The sequence below is a fragment of the Sceloporus undulatus genome, chromosome 1 (genome assembly GCF_019175285.1).
Source record: "Sceloporus undulatus isolate JIND9_A2432 ecotype Alabama chromosome 1, SceUnd_v1.1, whole genome shotgun sequence".
Lineage (NCBI taxonomy): Eukaryota > Metazoa > Chordata > Lepidosauria > Squamata > Phrynosomatidae > Sceloporus > Sceloporus undulatus.
In genome coordinates, this window is record NC_056522.1 from 220,522,211 (window position 1) to 220,539,439 (window position 17,229).

The window sequence follows — 17,229 nt, forward strand, 5'->3', positions numbered from 1 at the left end:
AACCACAGGAAAAAAGAATAAATTCATCAAAGACTGTGTGCATGTAAATGATAGGTTGCTTGCAGAGCAGCTTTGATAAAGGGGAAAAATCATCTCCACAGAAGAAGTTATAAGACAGAAGAGGTTTTACCTGGGATTCTTGTTGTTCAGGCTTAGTGCAATTTCATTAACAGCATGGGGGTGCGACATGACCATATTGAATCCGTACTAAAGTAGAAATTGGAAATGAAGTTCAGCATTTGAAATGTATTTTTATGTTTTTAAAGTGTATAAAATTGATAAATTTGGGCAATCTCATCCAGATTTGCTACTGAATATACTTTGAAACTATCCATTATTGGAGAAAATCTTGGATTTCGAGCAAGTGCTTCTTATACATAAACACAATCACACTTTACATTAGCTGTTCCCTTGTCCAATAAAAGACTGACCTGTGTGATCAATATATACTTAAGCCTTTGACCACACCTAGAATTCTACAAAACTTCTCCCCAAAACACCAAACCAGTTGACATTGTAGCTAAAACATATATTCAAACCAGTCATAGCAATGTTTTCCCTCGAATACAAACATTCTTGATTGGGGGGGGGGGAATCTCGTATTCAATGTCTCTATCCATCCCCTTTCTTGTTTTCTTCTACTTTAATCCACTCCACAATTATTGCATATAAATCAAAGAATCAAAACCCTTCTCTAAAGTAGGGCATTTCCCATCTTACTGTATATACTCATATATAAGTGTAGAAATTTTGGTCAAAAAAAGTGGCCCCAAAAGCCTGAGTCAACTTATCCATGGGTCAATGTAAGTACTGTACTTTAAATTATAAAAATGAACCATGACTGGTGAAAGACAAAAGTGTAATCTGTCCTGGAAGCACTGACAACGCCCCCCCCCCCACTCTCTTATCCATCCAGCCTTTAGGGTGGGCATGAACAGTTATACCTGCAGGAATTTTTTACTTTGTCATTGTTTTCCTTAGCTTCATCCTTTACATCCTTCATTACATGCCCCTAAGTCTTACCCTTGACTTATCCATGGGTCATATCAAAATCTATAATTTTGGCCTCAAAACCTGCCCTCGACTTATACATGAGGTCTACTTATAATCGCGTATATACAGTAATTTTTTGAGGATTTTTGTTACAGTCCATGCAATCTACAGCAATCAAGCTGCTACTCCCAACTAGGGAAGACCCACTGAATCAACGGAAATTTAGTAGGGCAACATTTGTGTAAGTGCCATTACTGTAACTAAGATACTACATAGTAGGGAGTAAGAACTGGATTTAGAACATTGTAATCAAAAGTATTTCCCTAATTTTTTTCCTCCGCATTCTATAACATACTTAAATAGCCATCAAGGATACACTTTATATTTCAAAAAAATTAAGATTCACTCTCCTACTGCTATTACAAAAGATCACCATTTTAGTTTTCCTTGTTCATCCATAACAGTTACTGTCAAATAGTGAGACTATGATAGGGACAAACAGTTCTGGTGGACATCTCAATCTCCTCTGTACCATCAAGAATGTGTCCTGGTTGGGTTTATTCAGTCTCAAGCATAATATGCACAACCACCATTTCCTGCCCCAAATATTTTTGTTCTGGTGCTTTTAAATAATATTTCATGTCCAGATGATTCAGTCATCTCCAGTTTTCTTTTGGGTTTCTTTCTTTCTTTTTTTAGAAAGCTTGGACAGTTATTCCATTGAGCAAAAATTTGCAATCCCTCCCCATGGAAAAATTTATCAGGTCAAATAACTGAAATAGATACCTGGTAATTCATGATGGCACGCAAACACATGATGCAGACGTGAACATCATCCTTTTTACTCACTAATCTTGAATTTTTAAGTGTTCTCCTGCTTGGTAAAGTGTTATACCTGCAAAGGAAAGAATGATTATCCCATGAGCTCTTAGTAATAAAAACTTCAGTGACCTGTTTTTCCCCCTCCTCTGCAATCACCTGTAAAGATATGCAAGAAGCTTCATTATTGATTCTGAATAACAGCAGCAACATCACAACAATAACAGCCACAACCACAGGTAATAGTAGCAGCAGCTACCAATCTTCTATAAGCATTTCAATTGCTAAAAAAGGCATAATTTAATGTTATTATAAACACATTAACAAAGTAAATTTCCTGTGAAATGGCATCTCTATGGACTGGACAATACATTATATAATATATTTAGATACCATAGGATTATGTTATTTAGCCATATGAGAAATTCTAAAGGCATCACACTGTGAGTCAGGCACAGAAAGTGCTGGTGTATATGAATTCCTTATGTATCCTCTTTCTACCTGCTGCCTTTTCAAAGGTATAGTATGACAGATAACACTACGAAAACAGACTTCTCTGCAGGCACAAGTGAAACCAGTAAGCCTAACAGCTGTTTACACTGTACTTACAACAAGGTACCCATCAGATCTTGGCACTCCATCAATGTCCAGAGTAATCAGCTAGCCACAACTGTGCTACTTAGGCCCTAGGAAATCTACACATTCCTCCAGAATAAGTTCTTCCCAAGTGTCACTCATCTTAACACTACATACAGTGTGAAAATCAAAGAAAATGTGTCACCACTCTCTGAAGTATCATATTTCATATCTTCCACCATACAGCTGACCTGCATAAGCATAGCACTGATTTCAAGCTAAGTATTTTCAATTATCTCAGTTGTAATTTGAGATCAGACTTATGGTCACAGTAAAATCCCACAGTGAAATCTTCCTTACACCACACAATTTCAAACTGAAGTTATGGGATCTCATATTGAAATTGTACCCTATAAGTAAAAAAGGGAAATGGTTAGATAATTTTTCTTGCCCTCCTCTGTGTGAAATAGTTCATGCAAAGATGTTTCACATTGACATGTATCTCCAGACACAAATATTTTGCATTAAAGCAAATCAAATTCTTTATCAAAAAATATAAATTCTGTACTATGCAGAGATTAAACAGGGATGATCTTATTTTGCACAATTTTATCAGGCACTTTGTACAACATATTCTGGTTTTGTGCGTGCAGAACAACACAGAAACATCACTTGCATCAACTTGGTATCGTATTCATGAGTCCCCTTCAATTTCTGTTTTTTTGTTGTTGTTTTTTGCTCATCCGTGATGAAACACTGATTGTTACAGCCTTAGGGGCTAGAAGCTTAATATTTAAAAATAGCAAAGTAAAGTTTTTATACAGGGAAATTCTTGGTAAGGTAATTTTGTACCCTTCCACAGAGTCTTCACAGGGTAGCTACATGTCACAGAGTCAAACCTATCAAGAGCCTCTCTGTCCTGCCCCTTCTCTTGTATTCCTTAACAGTCTGAGCCAGAAAAACTCTTAGAGACTACAATAGGTCTGCTTTCTGGGGAGCATTAGAGATCCTTCCCTCCAAACATCCTTCTGAATTAATGACTTCTCTTAGAGAATACATCACATGAATTCCCCATCGTGGCTACCATAGATGCCCTACAATTTTATGGATCCAGTCAGACTTCTTCCAAAGATCTTCCACTTGCTTGATTATATAATATCCATGGAAAATTAGGCAAGTTATGAGAACACTACACTTAAGAAAGATGTCGAACAAAATTCAAATGCAGTATAGCTAATTATTCCACATATATCAGGAAAATATATTTTTATTAACATGCTTTATCTTCAATATAATTTTCATATGTAGATATAAATACTCATACATTGGGTGTTTTTAAATAGCCTGGTACTTCTTACAGCCAAATAAAACAACCTAGCACTTTTAAACCTAGCCAAATAAAAGCAAATTATTCTAAAATTGTTTTAGCTGTTATTTTTAATGATCACTTTACAACATCAACTGGTGCAATTTAGCCAAGCAGGAAGTAAGTCTTATTGAAGCATATGAGGCCAAAATATATTGGCCTGGATAAAAAAAATATAATTATGCCTACATTTAAAATGAACCCTTTACTTACTAGTATAAGTAAGCATAACAGGCTAAATATAAAGGTGTAAATCTAGAACTGTAAATATAAAAGAAACCAAACTCAGTGTTACTACTTTTCATATTAATGCAAAGAATGTCTCCATTTGCTTTAAACTTTGCAGTCCTGCCAACTCTTTTGGGCAGTTACTGTTATTGCTGAAATCAGTATGACAGCATCATCACACCTCTGGACTCATTATATATTCTCCTAAATATGCTTTCCAATCCAAAAATGCTGCTGTAACAGATGAGCATATCAAAATGCCCTTCATTTAGAAGAGAACCTAAAACCTAGAAAAACTCATTTAGGAACACACCTGCATCACTGTTCACTGTCTGCCACAGAAATGCAACACTTTTCCAGCACTTTCACAGCAAGGGATTCCCGATCGTCTTCATACCTGATCTCAGTTTCTAATGGCAATCCCTAAATCAAGATGCTATATGTCATCTATGACTTAAATCTATGATAAATTGAAATTGCAAGCAACTGATCTCTCCCTTTGGCACAGAATCACCACATCTGAATTCTTTCTATTGAACATAAATTGTGAGATGGAAGATCCCTCTGTACATTCACGAGAACACATACCTAAGATATACTGAAAGTTGATATACCATATTATGCTGTGTAACAAGGCCTCGAAGAAATCACTTCCTTACTACTCACGCAGAGCACAGCATCGTAATATTAAAAGAAATACACTATGTCAGCTCTAATGTTAACCATATGTGTTACTTTATGTAGTAGTGTGGGAAAGCTATTTCAAAAACCAGGTATATCAAAAACTGAATATTGAACTATTAGTTTTTATTAACTGACCTATTCTTCTATATACTGCATGAAGTGGAACCAGGGGTTAGTTTTAACTTAAATACACTATGTCAGCTGAGTAGTGAGTTTTACACACAGGGAAATGAGTGTGGTGGAGCAGGATGAATGTTGGACTACAACTCTGAAGATCACCATTCAATTTCCTACTCAAGCATAAAAACTGACTGGGTGACCCTGGATAAGTCACACGCTTTCAGCCTCAGAGGACGGCGACTGAACCCCTCTGAAGAAACATGACAGGAGAACCCTAGGATAGGTCTGCTTTAAAGTTACAGTAAGTCAAAAATGACTTGGAGGCAAACAACAACAATAAGACATCCCCAAGCTTAACTGAGACTAGGACCATAATTCTATAACATATACTTAGCTATGTAACTACCATAGGAAATTAGCACATTGGCTTTAAAGCACTTTATCCCCAATGGATGAAGGCACATTTAATTTTCAAAATGGGTGTTATCACATTCAGCCGTGGCCAGGTGAATGTAACCCGTATATAGCCCGGAAGCTTAACGGGCTTATCCTGTGGCCTTTCAAAAACGGGAAAATCCCATTCTTGAAAAGCCACTGGATAAGCCTGGCTGGAGATCCGTGCTGTACAGGTTTCATTCATTCAGCCATGGCTGAATGCTATAACACCTGCTGTGAAAATTAAACATGCCTTTATTCCATCAGATATAAGGCACTTTAAAACCAATGCACTAATCTCTATACTTACATAGCTAAGTAGCTTTTCTCATCCCTCCCCCTCCCCCTCAATTCCTGCTTATCAGGCAGCAGCTGCTGTAGATGACAGGGGCCTGTTCTCCTTTCAGTTGGGAATCAGCAAACTGCCATTATCACCCATTCTTGGAATAGAGAGTAGCAACCCAAAATTATGAGAAGGTGCCCAAAATAAGCTAACTCTACATCTATCTTTGGACAACTTCCCATTGCAGGAACCTCCTACACCATCTCACACTGGCTAGGAGTACCAAACTGGCCAGAGAGGCTTTGGAGAAAGACAAATGTCTGCAGGGAGAGAAGGAAACAGGAAAGTTTCTTTCTATGAACTTCCTTAAGTACACCAAGTGAAATTCCTTGAATGTTAGTGGTTGATCAGGTTGACAAACAAGTGCACATTGTTTTCCCCACTTTGTTGGAAAAAATCCACAATGCAAAAGAAAACATTAAAAGAAGATTGGAAAATGACTTTTTCCTCTTAAGTTAAAAAAATATTATTCTTCCTTATGTCAAATGGGTTGAAGCTCAAATGTCATGTATTGGTGATGGCTTTATCACATGGATATATATGCATTTATCTGTTTAATGGGCAAAAGGAATAAGAGTTACAATATGCATCTACATCCACAACATCCCCTCTGCTCTGCATTTTATAATGCAGAGGCAGAAAACATTATCATCAGCCAAGACCATTTTCTTAAAGGCGCTCTTGGGATGACTGCCTGTTAAAGTAGGAGAGAGTGAAATCCTGTCCCATCCTTTCAACTGCTTTCTTTCTATTATTTGCTACCATATGTTTGTTAGGGCAAAGAAAGCTCTTAAATGTGTTATCAATTTTTATTTTGCTCTTGCTAGAGGTCAAAGATGACAACTCTCATAGTATGTTTATTCTAATAATTAATATCATATGTGTTCTCTTCTGCCCCATCCACTTCCCTTTTCTTTCTCTCCTTCAAAAGCAAGCAATAAAAAAAACTGGTCTTTTCAGCTATAAAAAGCTTTAAAGAGAGAGAGAGAGAGAGAGAGAGAGAGAGAGAGAGAGAGAGAGACCATGTGTATATTCCTATAACTCTGAAATCCTTATCTCCCAAGTATGAGATGCAGAGTGCCCAGTTCATATCTTACCATGGTTATGAATTTGCTGCTTATTTGTTTTATTAAATGCCAATGATGGCAACCCTTTTATAGACCTAGTGCCCAAACTCAAAAGGTGTTCCCACACCGGGTGTTACCTGGTGCCGGGGGGGTGGGGGGACCTCCAATGGGTGAGACTTCCACCTTCTGGGAATGAGACCTCCCTGTAGACAGCTGATGGTCCAGGAGGGCAAAGGGGAGAAGAGGAAACAGGCATGCACCTGTTCCTCCTCTTCCCCCCACCCTCCCAGGTTGTCAGCTGCCTACCTCTTCTCCCCCACCAGGGACGTAGCTAGGATTTTAGGAAGGGGGGGGGGTCCAGACTAAGTGCCACCATTATAATGGGGCTTGAGTGCGGCGGCGCAGCAGCACACACCATTCATTTTTCTAATGGAAGGGGGGGGGCCCGGACCCCCAGATCCCCCCCCCCGGCTACATCCCTGCCCCCACAACTCTCCCATGCCTTTTGCTGTCTCTGAGGAGGAAGCTGAAGGCTTGGGAGGGCAGGAGGAAGAGGAGGAACAGACGCACACCTGTTTCTCCTTTTCCCCGCCCTCCCAGGCCTTCAGCTGTCTCTGGAGAGGCAGCTAAAGGTATGGGAGGGTTGGGGAAGAGGAGGAACAAGCACACACTTGTTCCTACTCTTCCCCCACCCTCCTGTTTCTCTGCATGCCCACAGAAATGGCTTCACGTGCCAGAGAGGACATGCGTGGCATAGGTTCACTACTACATTTATATGCCTTCTTTACAAAAATAGCTGATAATAATAATAATTTTAAAACCTTACAATAAAATTATTTTTTTTAAAAAAAAATTGTTGCTGTTGTGTGCCATCATGTCATTTCCAACTAATGGCGATCCTAAGACAATTATAATAGTTAGTATTTATTTCCCTTACAGCTGCCATAAGGGTCACCATTAGGACTGAGTGCAAGTAGACATTTGGGAAGAAATGATCTCTTTGCACATACAGCCCAGTTCCGTCTTCCCTTTCTCCAGGCAGCTGTGCAAAAAATCATGCAGAGTAACCTGACAATCTTTTAACCTGATTGCTAAATTACACATCTATATGTCTACATGGACTCTTTCCACTGTACAATACTCAATAGGTCATAGCATATTTAATATCAAGGTGGGAAATGTCAGCTTTCCAGGTGCTGATGAACTACTACTCCAATCAATCCTCAACTTTAGCCAGGCCAGCTAGGGCTAATGGGAAATGGGGTTCAGGGCTACATGCTCCCCTACTCCTGCTGTAAAAGATCTCTTGCCAGAGATGAGACAACACGGCTGTGTATGGAATAGTTATCATGATAACTATTATGATAACAAATGGAAGTAATACACAGTAAATATACCAGTGCTCCATAAAGTAATAGAACAAAAGGTCTTTCATATATTGGAAACAAAGGTTTGCTGGTGAGGGGACAATGTGTGGCTTATTAAGTTATGGACATTATTAAAGGAAGAGCTGCTTCTCTGACACTTGTGCAAAACAAGTTTCTACAGAGCAACCATGGCAGCAATCTATATAACACACAGTGGAAGCACCACATTTTCTCTAGCTTATAATACTGTCAAATTCTATAGCTGTTGAGTCTGCTGGGACTTACTCCTAATAACATGTGTACCATTTTCAAAATCAACCCTAATACCTTCATGGGAAAAGGATTTACAGCAATGCAACCCTACCTGGTAATTATCCTTCAAACCTGTTATTTACCTATTCTCTCATCATAATGATTTAATATAATGTATTTTTACATTTTAATATAACACTTCATAGCAGGGGCATCACTGGGGGGGTGGGTTGGGCTGTACTAGATGATACCTTAAGGGGGGGGGGTGTGACACCACTGCTCCCCAAACATCTGCCTTTGCACTGTGGAGTTTGCCTGGGTCTCTTTAAAATGCTGAAGAGTGGTGTGAGTGAGGCAGGGCTCAGTTGGAGGAGAAAGGAGAGGCCCCAGGATTTTTAAAAAATTAAAATTCTTTTAAAAAATTATTTAAAAACATCACATCTTACACAATTTTCACTTTAACCACATGAAACTATGTACATGTAGATTTTAGGCTGTGTACATGCTACTGTAATTTAAAGGTATAAATTTAATTTTGCTAGTTGTTTCGTGTCACAACTATTACCATTGTATTCAGTGATACATTCAGTGATATATGAGAATTACAATTTATGAGTAGCATTAGTATAAAATGTTACTAAGTATTCTGTATGGTGTGGTATGGGAGGAGGTCAAGGTGGCGGGGGGAGGTGACACCAATCCTAATGATGCCACTGCTTCTTAGGGATGAGTCCTGAACCATTTTGAGCCTAGTATTGCTCTTTTGAAGAATGATGGCATACTGCCTTGAAGGAATGAGAAATTATTAGACCAGGTAGTACAAAAGCATCTTTTTTTTAAAAAAAAATGCAATTTCTTTTCCATATCTCATAAAATGCAAGGGGTTTCAGGGAACAATTTAATCTTAAAGTTCACTCCTCCCTTCTGTCTGTTAATTCACTTCACCCACAAGGCCTGTTATACTCGAAAAGTAACTGAGTCAAGTTTTGCTACTGCAAGAAAAAGAAATAAAAATCAGCATAACATTGAGTCTAAAAGTATTATAGTACAGCAATGTACACCTAAGTGTAAACATGTTAGATTATAATGCTAAAATACTTCTGGGATTTTTGGTGGTAGGTATATGTTTTCCACCTGTTCACACAGGGTTAGTGATACAGTCTTCACCATACGAGTGACATTTGTGTGTGTTGTCATGTCACACTGCAAAGAGTCCTTGACAATTGGGATTTTTAAATGAAAGCATTCTAGGGTACATAGTTTGGGGAGGCCCCAGAGCTCTCTGGCAGGGAATTCTAAATCTCCATTTCTAAACTGCAAATCCTAGGATTCCGTAGGATGTTGCCATGCCAGTTAAAATGGAATATAGGCCTGTTACAGACAGCCAAAATAAAGCTGCTTCGAGTCACAGTGGAGGTATGGTGTTTCAATGATGCATGCGTCCTAAGAGTCCAGACACCACACCAAAGCCACGCTCCAGTCCTTGGTGAGACCATCTGCCTTGGTCCAGGCCTCAGAGGGAGAGAAGAACCACTGGACCTCATCCCCTTTCCCTCCACCGTTCCCTTCTCCTTTTGTTTCGTGTCTTTTAGATTGTAAGCCTGAGGGCAGGGAACTGTCTGATTAAAAATAATAATTGTAAGCCGCCCTGAGAGCCATTAGGGCCGAAGGGCGGGATATAAATACCTAAATAAATAAATAAACTCCAATGAGCCTTTCTCAACACAGCCAGTGGTGAGGGATCATGAAGCACTGTTCAACAACATCTGCAGGGGCCAAATCATCCACCCCTGAATAATGGTCATTCTAATCCCCACCAGCTAGTAAATGTGTAGTTGAGGATTGCCTTGTATGTATGTTTAGAATAGGCAATATTGTCTGAAGAGTTGCATATACATTGTCTAAACAGACACATGGAAAGGAAGATCTGCACTGATATCAGAGACCATTTAGGATTAACATATGGTACACATATGACTAGCTAGGTTTCGATCAGTGTAACAAAAACTAGTATGGCTCCAACAGAAAAAATCCTAGGCAATCTGTGACTTAGTAAATATGGGTCTAAATCCTTGTTTCCCTCCCTGACAGACATGTAATTAAAAATCTCTGCTTTTTAACTAATAAGAAACATAATGGTGGGTTACAGACCGCCGAAAAGCGGCGGCCTGAACCCGCCCCTTCCCCGGTGTATCGGGGCCTCAGTTGCCAGAACGGCAGCCGCTGAGGCCCCGATCCGCTGCTTTCTGGGCCACGGGGAAGCGGCAAAAAGCCGCTTCCCTGCAGCCTGGAAAGGGGTGTTCTTGGGGATTGAAGCCCCAAGGACACCCCGCGGCAGCGGGGAGGAGAAAGGGGTCCCCTTTCTCCTCTGCGTCGCTGGCGCAGCCGTCTGAAGGCTGCGCCCAGCGACGCAAACCAGGAAGGAGCTCCGAAACGGAGCTCCTTCCTGCTCCGCGCAAAGGGCGCATTAAGCGCCCTCGTGTGGAGCGATGGCGGCGTGTTCGTGACGCCATCATGGCGGTGGCCGTGTGGAAGCACCGCCCCTTCCTAACCCTAGTACGTGCTCGTCGCGTACTAATATGGCGGTGTGTAACCCGCCAATGAAGAGCTTTGGGTCAAAACAGAATCATAAAGATTACAGCAGTTGCAATAAATCTTTGAAGACTATTGCAAGCTAAACACAGTTAGAAAATAATTTGGGTTTCTACATAATAATAAATAAATAAATAAAGTTTTTATTTTTATCCCGCTCCTTCCCAAGATCAGGGCGGCTCACAACATATATTAAAACAGAGTGGACACAATACAATAAAAACAATCAAACAACTAAATACGATAAAATAACAAGCTAAAAGCCCCATTAGCCCAACCTCTTGGCCACGGAAGAGGAGGGAGGCCCACAGGATTTTTACTCGGGGAATGCTTGTTGGAACAGAAAGGTTTATAGATCCTTTCTGAATTGGGCCAGGGAGGCTGATGAGCAGAGCTCAGTGGGCAGCGTATTCCAAAGGGCCAGGGCGGCGATGGAGAATGTCCTCTTCCTGGTGGAGGACAGCCTGGCCCCAGGCACCTTCAGTAGTTGCTGCCCAGATGTTCTGAGGGTGCGGGACGGAATATACGGGGAGAGGCGGTCCTTTAGGTATCCTGGGCCCAAGCCATTTAGGGCTTTATAGGTGATTACCAACACCTTATATTGAGCTCGGAAGCGGATGGGCAGCCAATGGAGGTCTTTCAAAACCGGTGTTATATGGCTGGTCCTGGGAGCACCAGTGACCAGCCGGGCTGCCATGTTCTGCACCATTTGCAGCTTCCGAGTTTGGTATAAGGGTTGCCCCATGTAGAGTACATTGCAGAAATCCAGTCTTGAGGTTACCAGAGCATGTACAACAGTTTCTAGGTCCCTCTGGGCCAGGTATGGACGCAGCTGGCGAATAAGCCGAAGCTGATGACAGGTGCTCTTGACCGTCGCGTTCACCTGAGCAGTCAGGTGAAGCGACGAGTCAAGAAGCACCCCCAGACTGCGTACGGAGTCCTTCACGGGGAGCGTGACCCCATTGAGGACAGGTGGAACCACCGCCATTCCTGGACCAGGGGAACCTATCACAAGTACCTCCGTTTTCTCTGGATTCAGCTTGAGTCGGTTTTTCCTCATCCAGCCCATTACTGACTCTAGACAGGCCTCGAGAGGAGAGACGCCATCCTCAGTCACTGCATCAGTCGGAGACATAGAGAAAATAATTTGGGTGTCATCAGCGTACTGATAACCCCGCGCCCCATGTCTCCGGATGATCTCTCCCAGCGGTTTCATGTAAATGTTAAATAGCATGGGAGACAGAATGGCTCCTTGAGGGACTCCAGTTTTAAGGAGCCTCTCGTCGGAGCACACATCTCCCAGCTGCACCATCTGGGACGTCCCAGAGAGGTAGGACTGGAACCACTGGAGCGCAGTGCCCCCGATTCCCACCTCTGCCAGACGCCCCAGAAGGATACCATGGTCTATGGTATCGAAAGCCGCTGAGATGTCCAAGAGCACCAACAGGGACACGCTTCCCCCGTCGATGCCCAGACGGAGGTCATCGACCAAGGCGACCATGGCCGTCTCAACCCCGTGACCCGCCCGGAAGCCAGTTTGAAATGGGTCCAGATAATCAGTTTCATCCAAGACCGTCTGAAGCTGGATCGCAACCGCCCTCTCGATCACCTTACCCAAGAATGGCAGCAGCGAGACTGGCCGATAATTATTGTGTACCAGGGGGTCGAGGGAGGGCTTTTTTAGTATAGGTTTTACAATGGCCGATTTTAATTCTGATGGAAATTGCCCTTCCCTCAAAGATGTGTTAATAATCCGGCGTAACAATAAAGTTACCGCCGGTCCCCCCTGGGCCGCTAGCCACGAGGGACAGGGATCGAGAGAGCAGGTTGTCTTCCGAACACTTCCGAGGATCTTGTCCACGTCCTCGGTACTCACCGACTCAAACCGATCCAGTTTAATAGAGTCCACGGAGGCTCTGGATACCTCTACTCTAGGTTCTGCTTGAATGTCAGCATTAAGACCTTCGCTTATGCGAGAGGTTTTATCCGCAAAAAAGTCATTAAATTGGTCACAGCAGGCCTTAGAAGGTTCAAGGATCTGGTTCAGGGCGGGAGGGAGCTGAGTTAGCTCCCTGACCACTCTGAACAACTCTGCTGGACGTGACTCTGCGGACGCAATACGAGCACCATAGAACGAATTCTTTGCTGCTTGTATTGCCTCTCCGTAGTCCTCTAACAGTTGGTCTAGGAGAGCCTTGTCGTCTAAGCAAAGGTGTTTCCGCCAACGGTACTCTAGCCGTCGCAGTTCCCGCTTCCTTGCCTGGAGATCTTCCGTGTACCAGGGCTTACACTTGGAAGCAGGCCTGAGAGGGCGCTTGGGAGCGATGCTGTGTATAGCCCTAGAGCAGGGGGTAGGCAACCTTTCTGAACCGGGGGCCGGGTTGCTGTCCCTCAGACAACTGGGGGGCCGAAGCCAAAAAATAAATAATTAAATACTTTTTTTAAAAATTAAATATATAAATAAACCAGGACAAATGTAGGACAAACTTTTCAAATGGAAGACACTTTTTTAAAAAAAATGGAGGACACGCAAAAAAAATTGCTGATTTTTTAAAAAAATGTTAATATAAATGCATGTTTCTGAGGCTTCTATAGACAATTGCCCCCCAAAGGCCCCGGTGGCAATCGGCGGCAGGACCAGGCTGGGGCCGGTCCCAAGGCCTTGCCGGGCCGCATCCGGCCCACGGGCCGCAGGTTGCCTACCCCTGCCCTAGAGAGACCGGTATTCCAGATACCGGTGAGGGCATCAACAGAATCGCCGTCACTTCCAACCATGTGCCCCTCTAGAGCTTCTTGGAACCTTTTAGGTTCCATCAGCCTTCGAGGGTGGACCATCCTAATAGGTCCACCACCCCCGGGGGGGATCTGGGTAGAGACCTTGATTTTCACCTCTACCAGGAAATGATCCGTCCATGACAAGGGGGAAACATTAACTATTTCCGCCCACGGATTTTCCGCATCCGAACAGAAGACCAAATCGAGAGTATTACCCGCGCAATGCGTAGGACCCTGTATCAGCTGGGACAGGCCCATGGCCGTCATGATATCCATGAATTCCCGAGCCGCACCGGATGGAACATAGCTGGTCGTGAGGGAGATATTGAAGTCGCCCAGGACAAGTAGCCTGGGCGTCTCCAATATCAGTTCAGCGACCAGCTGTGTCAGCTCGTTAAGGGAGTCTGCTAATGCACGGGGTGGCCGATACACCAGCAGAATCCCTAGACTGTCCCTAGCCTTTAGGGTCAGGTAAATACACTCGATATAGGACGTCTGTCGGATGTGGTTCCTGGTGAGGGACACGGTGTTCCTATGTATCAAGGCCACACACCCCCCCGCCCACCTAACCTGCGCTGGTCCTTCACCGAGAACCCGGCAGGCAGGGCCTGAGCCCACACAGCGTCTCCTTCAGGCCCAAGTCAGGTCTCGGTAATGCAAGCCAGATCACACTTTTGATCCTCCAGCATGTCGTGGAGGATGTGGGTCTTGTTGTTTATTGATCTGGCGTTGCACAGGAGCAGCGACAGGATTTGTGGCACGGTTGGAGCGACCCTCAGGTCCCTAAGGTTGGGAGGGGGACAGGAAGGAGAGATAGATATGATGCATCGATCTCTCCTTCCCCTGGAACGCAAGTCCCTTCTCCCACCGCCATGCCTCCCCCTGCCCCACACTACCTCGATAGGAGCTCCGCTCGTAATGATGTTATCCCTTTCCTCCCCGGCCCAAGCATCCTGACACATTAGATGCAGTATTTTTCATATGTGCCTAAGTTCAAATGGAGGGGGGGGGGGCTCTGGACGAAATGGAAATCAGTTGTACTACATATGAAACAAATAATAAAGCAACATTCCTCATTATGAAAGGCTATTTCCTATGAAAAGAAATTACAGTACAGCCTTTCCGAAGTACTTTCTCCATTAATTTAAATGGCAGATGAGATACGGGCTTGCTTCAACAAACATATAATGTTTTTTTAAGGTCTTCTATAAAAGCTATGTCTGGGAAGGAGTGATCTACAACTGCCTTTTAATATTTTCACCAGCATGATATGCTGTAGATAAAGTGAAACTGAAAAGAAAACTAGGAATAACTCTTCAGGCAGATGCATATAAATAAATAACAAAAACCAGTGCATTGCTTACAGCAATGAGCTTGGAGGACAGGAGAAATAAAAGCCTTAAAATGCCACACTTCAGCTCTATGAAAGCCCAGTAAAAACTAAAGAAGCAACAAAGTTTGTGCACTCAGTAATTTATTTATAACTAAACACCAAAAAAAAAGACAGTGGGAGAAGGATTTCCTCTTCTCTTAGCCACCAAAAACAGAAAAAATAAGCAAACCCTGTTTTAATGTTTCCTTGAAGTCTATTCCATAGTAAAGTAAGTACATTTCAGCACATGAAACAGAATTATAATGAGGTAACCTACACCTCAGACACTGAAGGTTCTTGTGGCTTGAACCCTTCATGTATGACATGTAGTCACTTTCATTATAATACATGGAAAGCAGTGCAGGGAGACCTGCTGCCATGTACTATTTGGCTGTTCTGGGTGTAGCTGTACACCCATGACTTACGAGTTTTTCCGGCTTGAAGCCTCCCCAGTAGAGTGTAAACTGAAGCCACTCCAGAGGCAGTTGGGTGAAAAGCAGCTCTGGCGGCGTTTGAACTGAAGTTGTTCAGGCAGACAAACCATTCTGATGGCATATGGGAGATGGATGAGCATGGAGGAGAAAAAGAGAAGGAGGCAGTAAGGAAAAGAAGAAACGGCAAAGCAGAGAAAGAAAGGAAACGCAGGTAGGGGAAGGTGTTAACATGGAAAGAGGAGGAGGTATGAAGCAAGGGTTACATGGAGACAGAGAGGAAAGGAAGAAAAATGTAAGCAATGTGTAATGTACACTGAATTTTTCATTTTGGCTACAAAACTCTTCGAAAAGGGGAGCAGGGAGAGAACCCTACAGTAATTTACATACTAAATGTATTAAAATGTGAACACAGAACTAGTGATTTATCACATCTGTTTTCTTTACCAGATCTTCACTTCCCAAAGCAGAACAGATTTCATGCAGATGTTACATCGGATTTCATGCAGATTATCAAAAATCCTATTGCAGTTAACTTGTCAAGAAAATGTTCAAATTGTCGAGCCCTCCAGATATTTCAGGCTACCCTTCTTTTATACTTTTTCTATTCACCTTCTTTTCTACTTTTTCAGAGCAAAGCTAGTCCTATCAATTTGATCATTTTCCTTTGAACTCTTCGCTTCAGTTTTATGAACATGTTTTTTTACAAATTACCCATCCTCTGATGCCCACTCAACTTAAGCCATCTACAAAGAATGTTCTAATAACTGACAGTCTAACAAGGAAGTTCCCAGAAAATAAGCTTCTACATTCTAAATCCTCAATTATTTTGAAATCTTTATTTTTAATGTCCACGACCAACATACAAAAAGATGAATGCACTTTTAAAAACAAGATGATATTAAGTATCAATAATTCTTTTCAGATATGCTGCCGCAATTCACATATCAGCTCTCAGTTGAGTTTGTCAGGGACTTCTGCTGCCACACTCACAGTCCAGTTCATATGGAGCTGCTGTTTTGTGTAGTATTGTAACTTGAAACTAATTATATGGAGATGCTCCAGTTCCAGGGTGGGGAGGGTGGTAGATTAAAAGAGTACTGCTTCCCAATGTTCACATACTAATAATGAACACATAGATCATGTGTTAATACAATTAGTATCTCAACTGAGCCGGCCCAGTCTGGTTACAAGCATGGTAGCAGCCTGGAACTACAATAAGTCTGAACCACCCTAAAGAACTGCAGTTGCCCTAAACACAGAATGAATCCATCAACTTCTGCATGAAATCCACAAGACACATAGAATTTTCTGATAATTTTTTGAACAACAAATCCCATGGGAGGATTCAGGGAGCTGTGGTGTGGAAAAGCAACTTTCCAATAGTCTGCTATCAATGTATGGACTCCTTTTTTCATTCTCTATTTCTTGCTAGTGATAATACAAAAAGAAAAACCCAGGGGAAAAATCAATATCACACATGTTGGATGCATGGGAGAAAATCTAGCCATGCAACAGTAGTGTGTTTTTGCACTGGTAATTCTGCATAACTTAGAGGGAAAATGATTAAGCAAGAAGCACTATGTGACAGCCACAGAACCATAAGCAGTGATGAACCTGCTGACATAAAGGACAATGTTTATCTCCCTTTCCCATTGTACATGCATCTATCTTATATAAACCCTAGGGTTGGAGTATTTCCTATTGAACTTGCACTGAAAACATGATGTCATGATAAAACATAATCTATAGTGGATTTTAAGACAATTTAACATGGAGATGTCTGTTAAATTCAACAGCAGTACTGCC

The 17,229-nt window shown here is 42.2% G+C and overlaps 1 protein-coding gene across 9 annotated transcripts in view; it reads right to left on the bottom strand.

The window, feature by feature from the left end:
* FMNL2 (formin like 2) overlaps nt 1-17,229 on the bottom strand; it is a 271,926-nt gene that overhangs the window by 62,951 nt on the left and 191,746 nt on the right. For all 9 annotated transcript variants that reach the window (XM_042473892.1, XM_042473866.1, XM_042473898.1 and 6 more), the window contains exons 7-8: nt 1,780-1,888; nt 131-207 (exon numbers count right to left, since the gene is read on the bottom strand). In XM_042473892.1, coding sequence (XP_042329826.1) covers nt 131-207; nt 1,780-1,888 — 186 coding nt within the window. The remainder of the gene's footprint in view (nt 1-130; nt 208-1,779; nt 1,889-17,229) is intronic.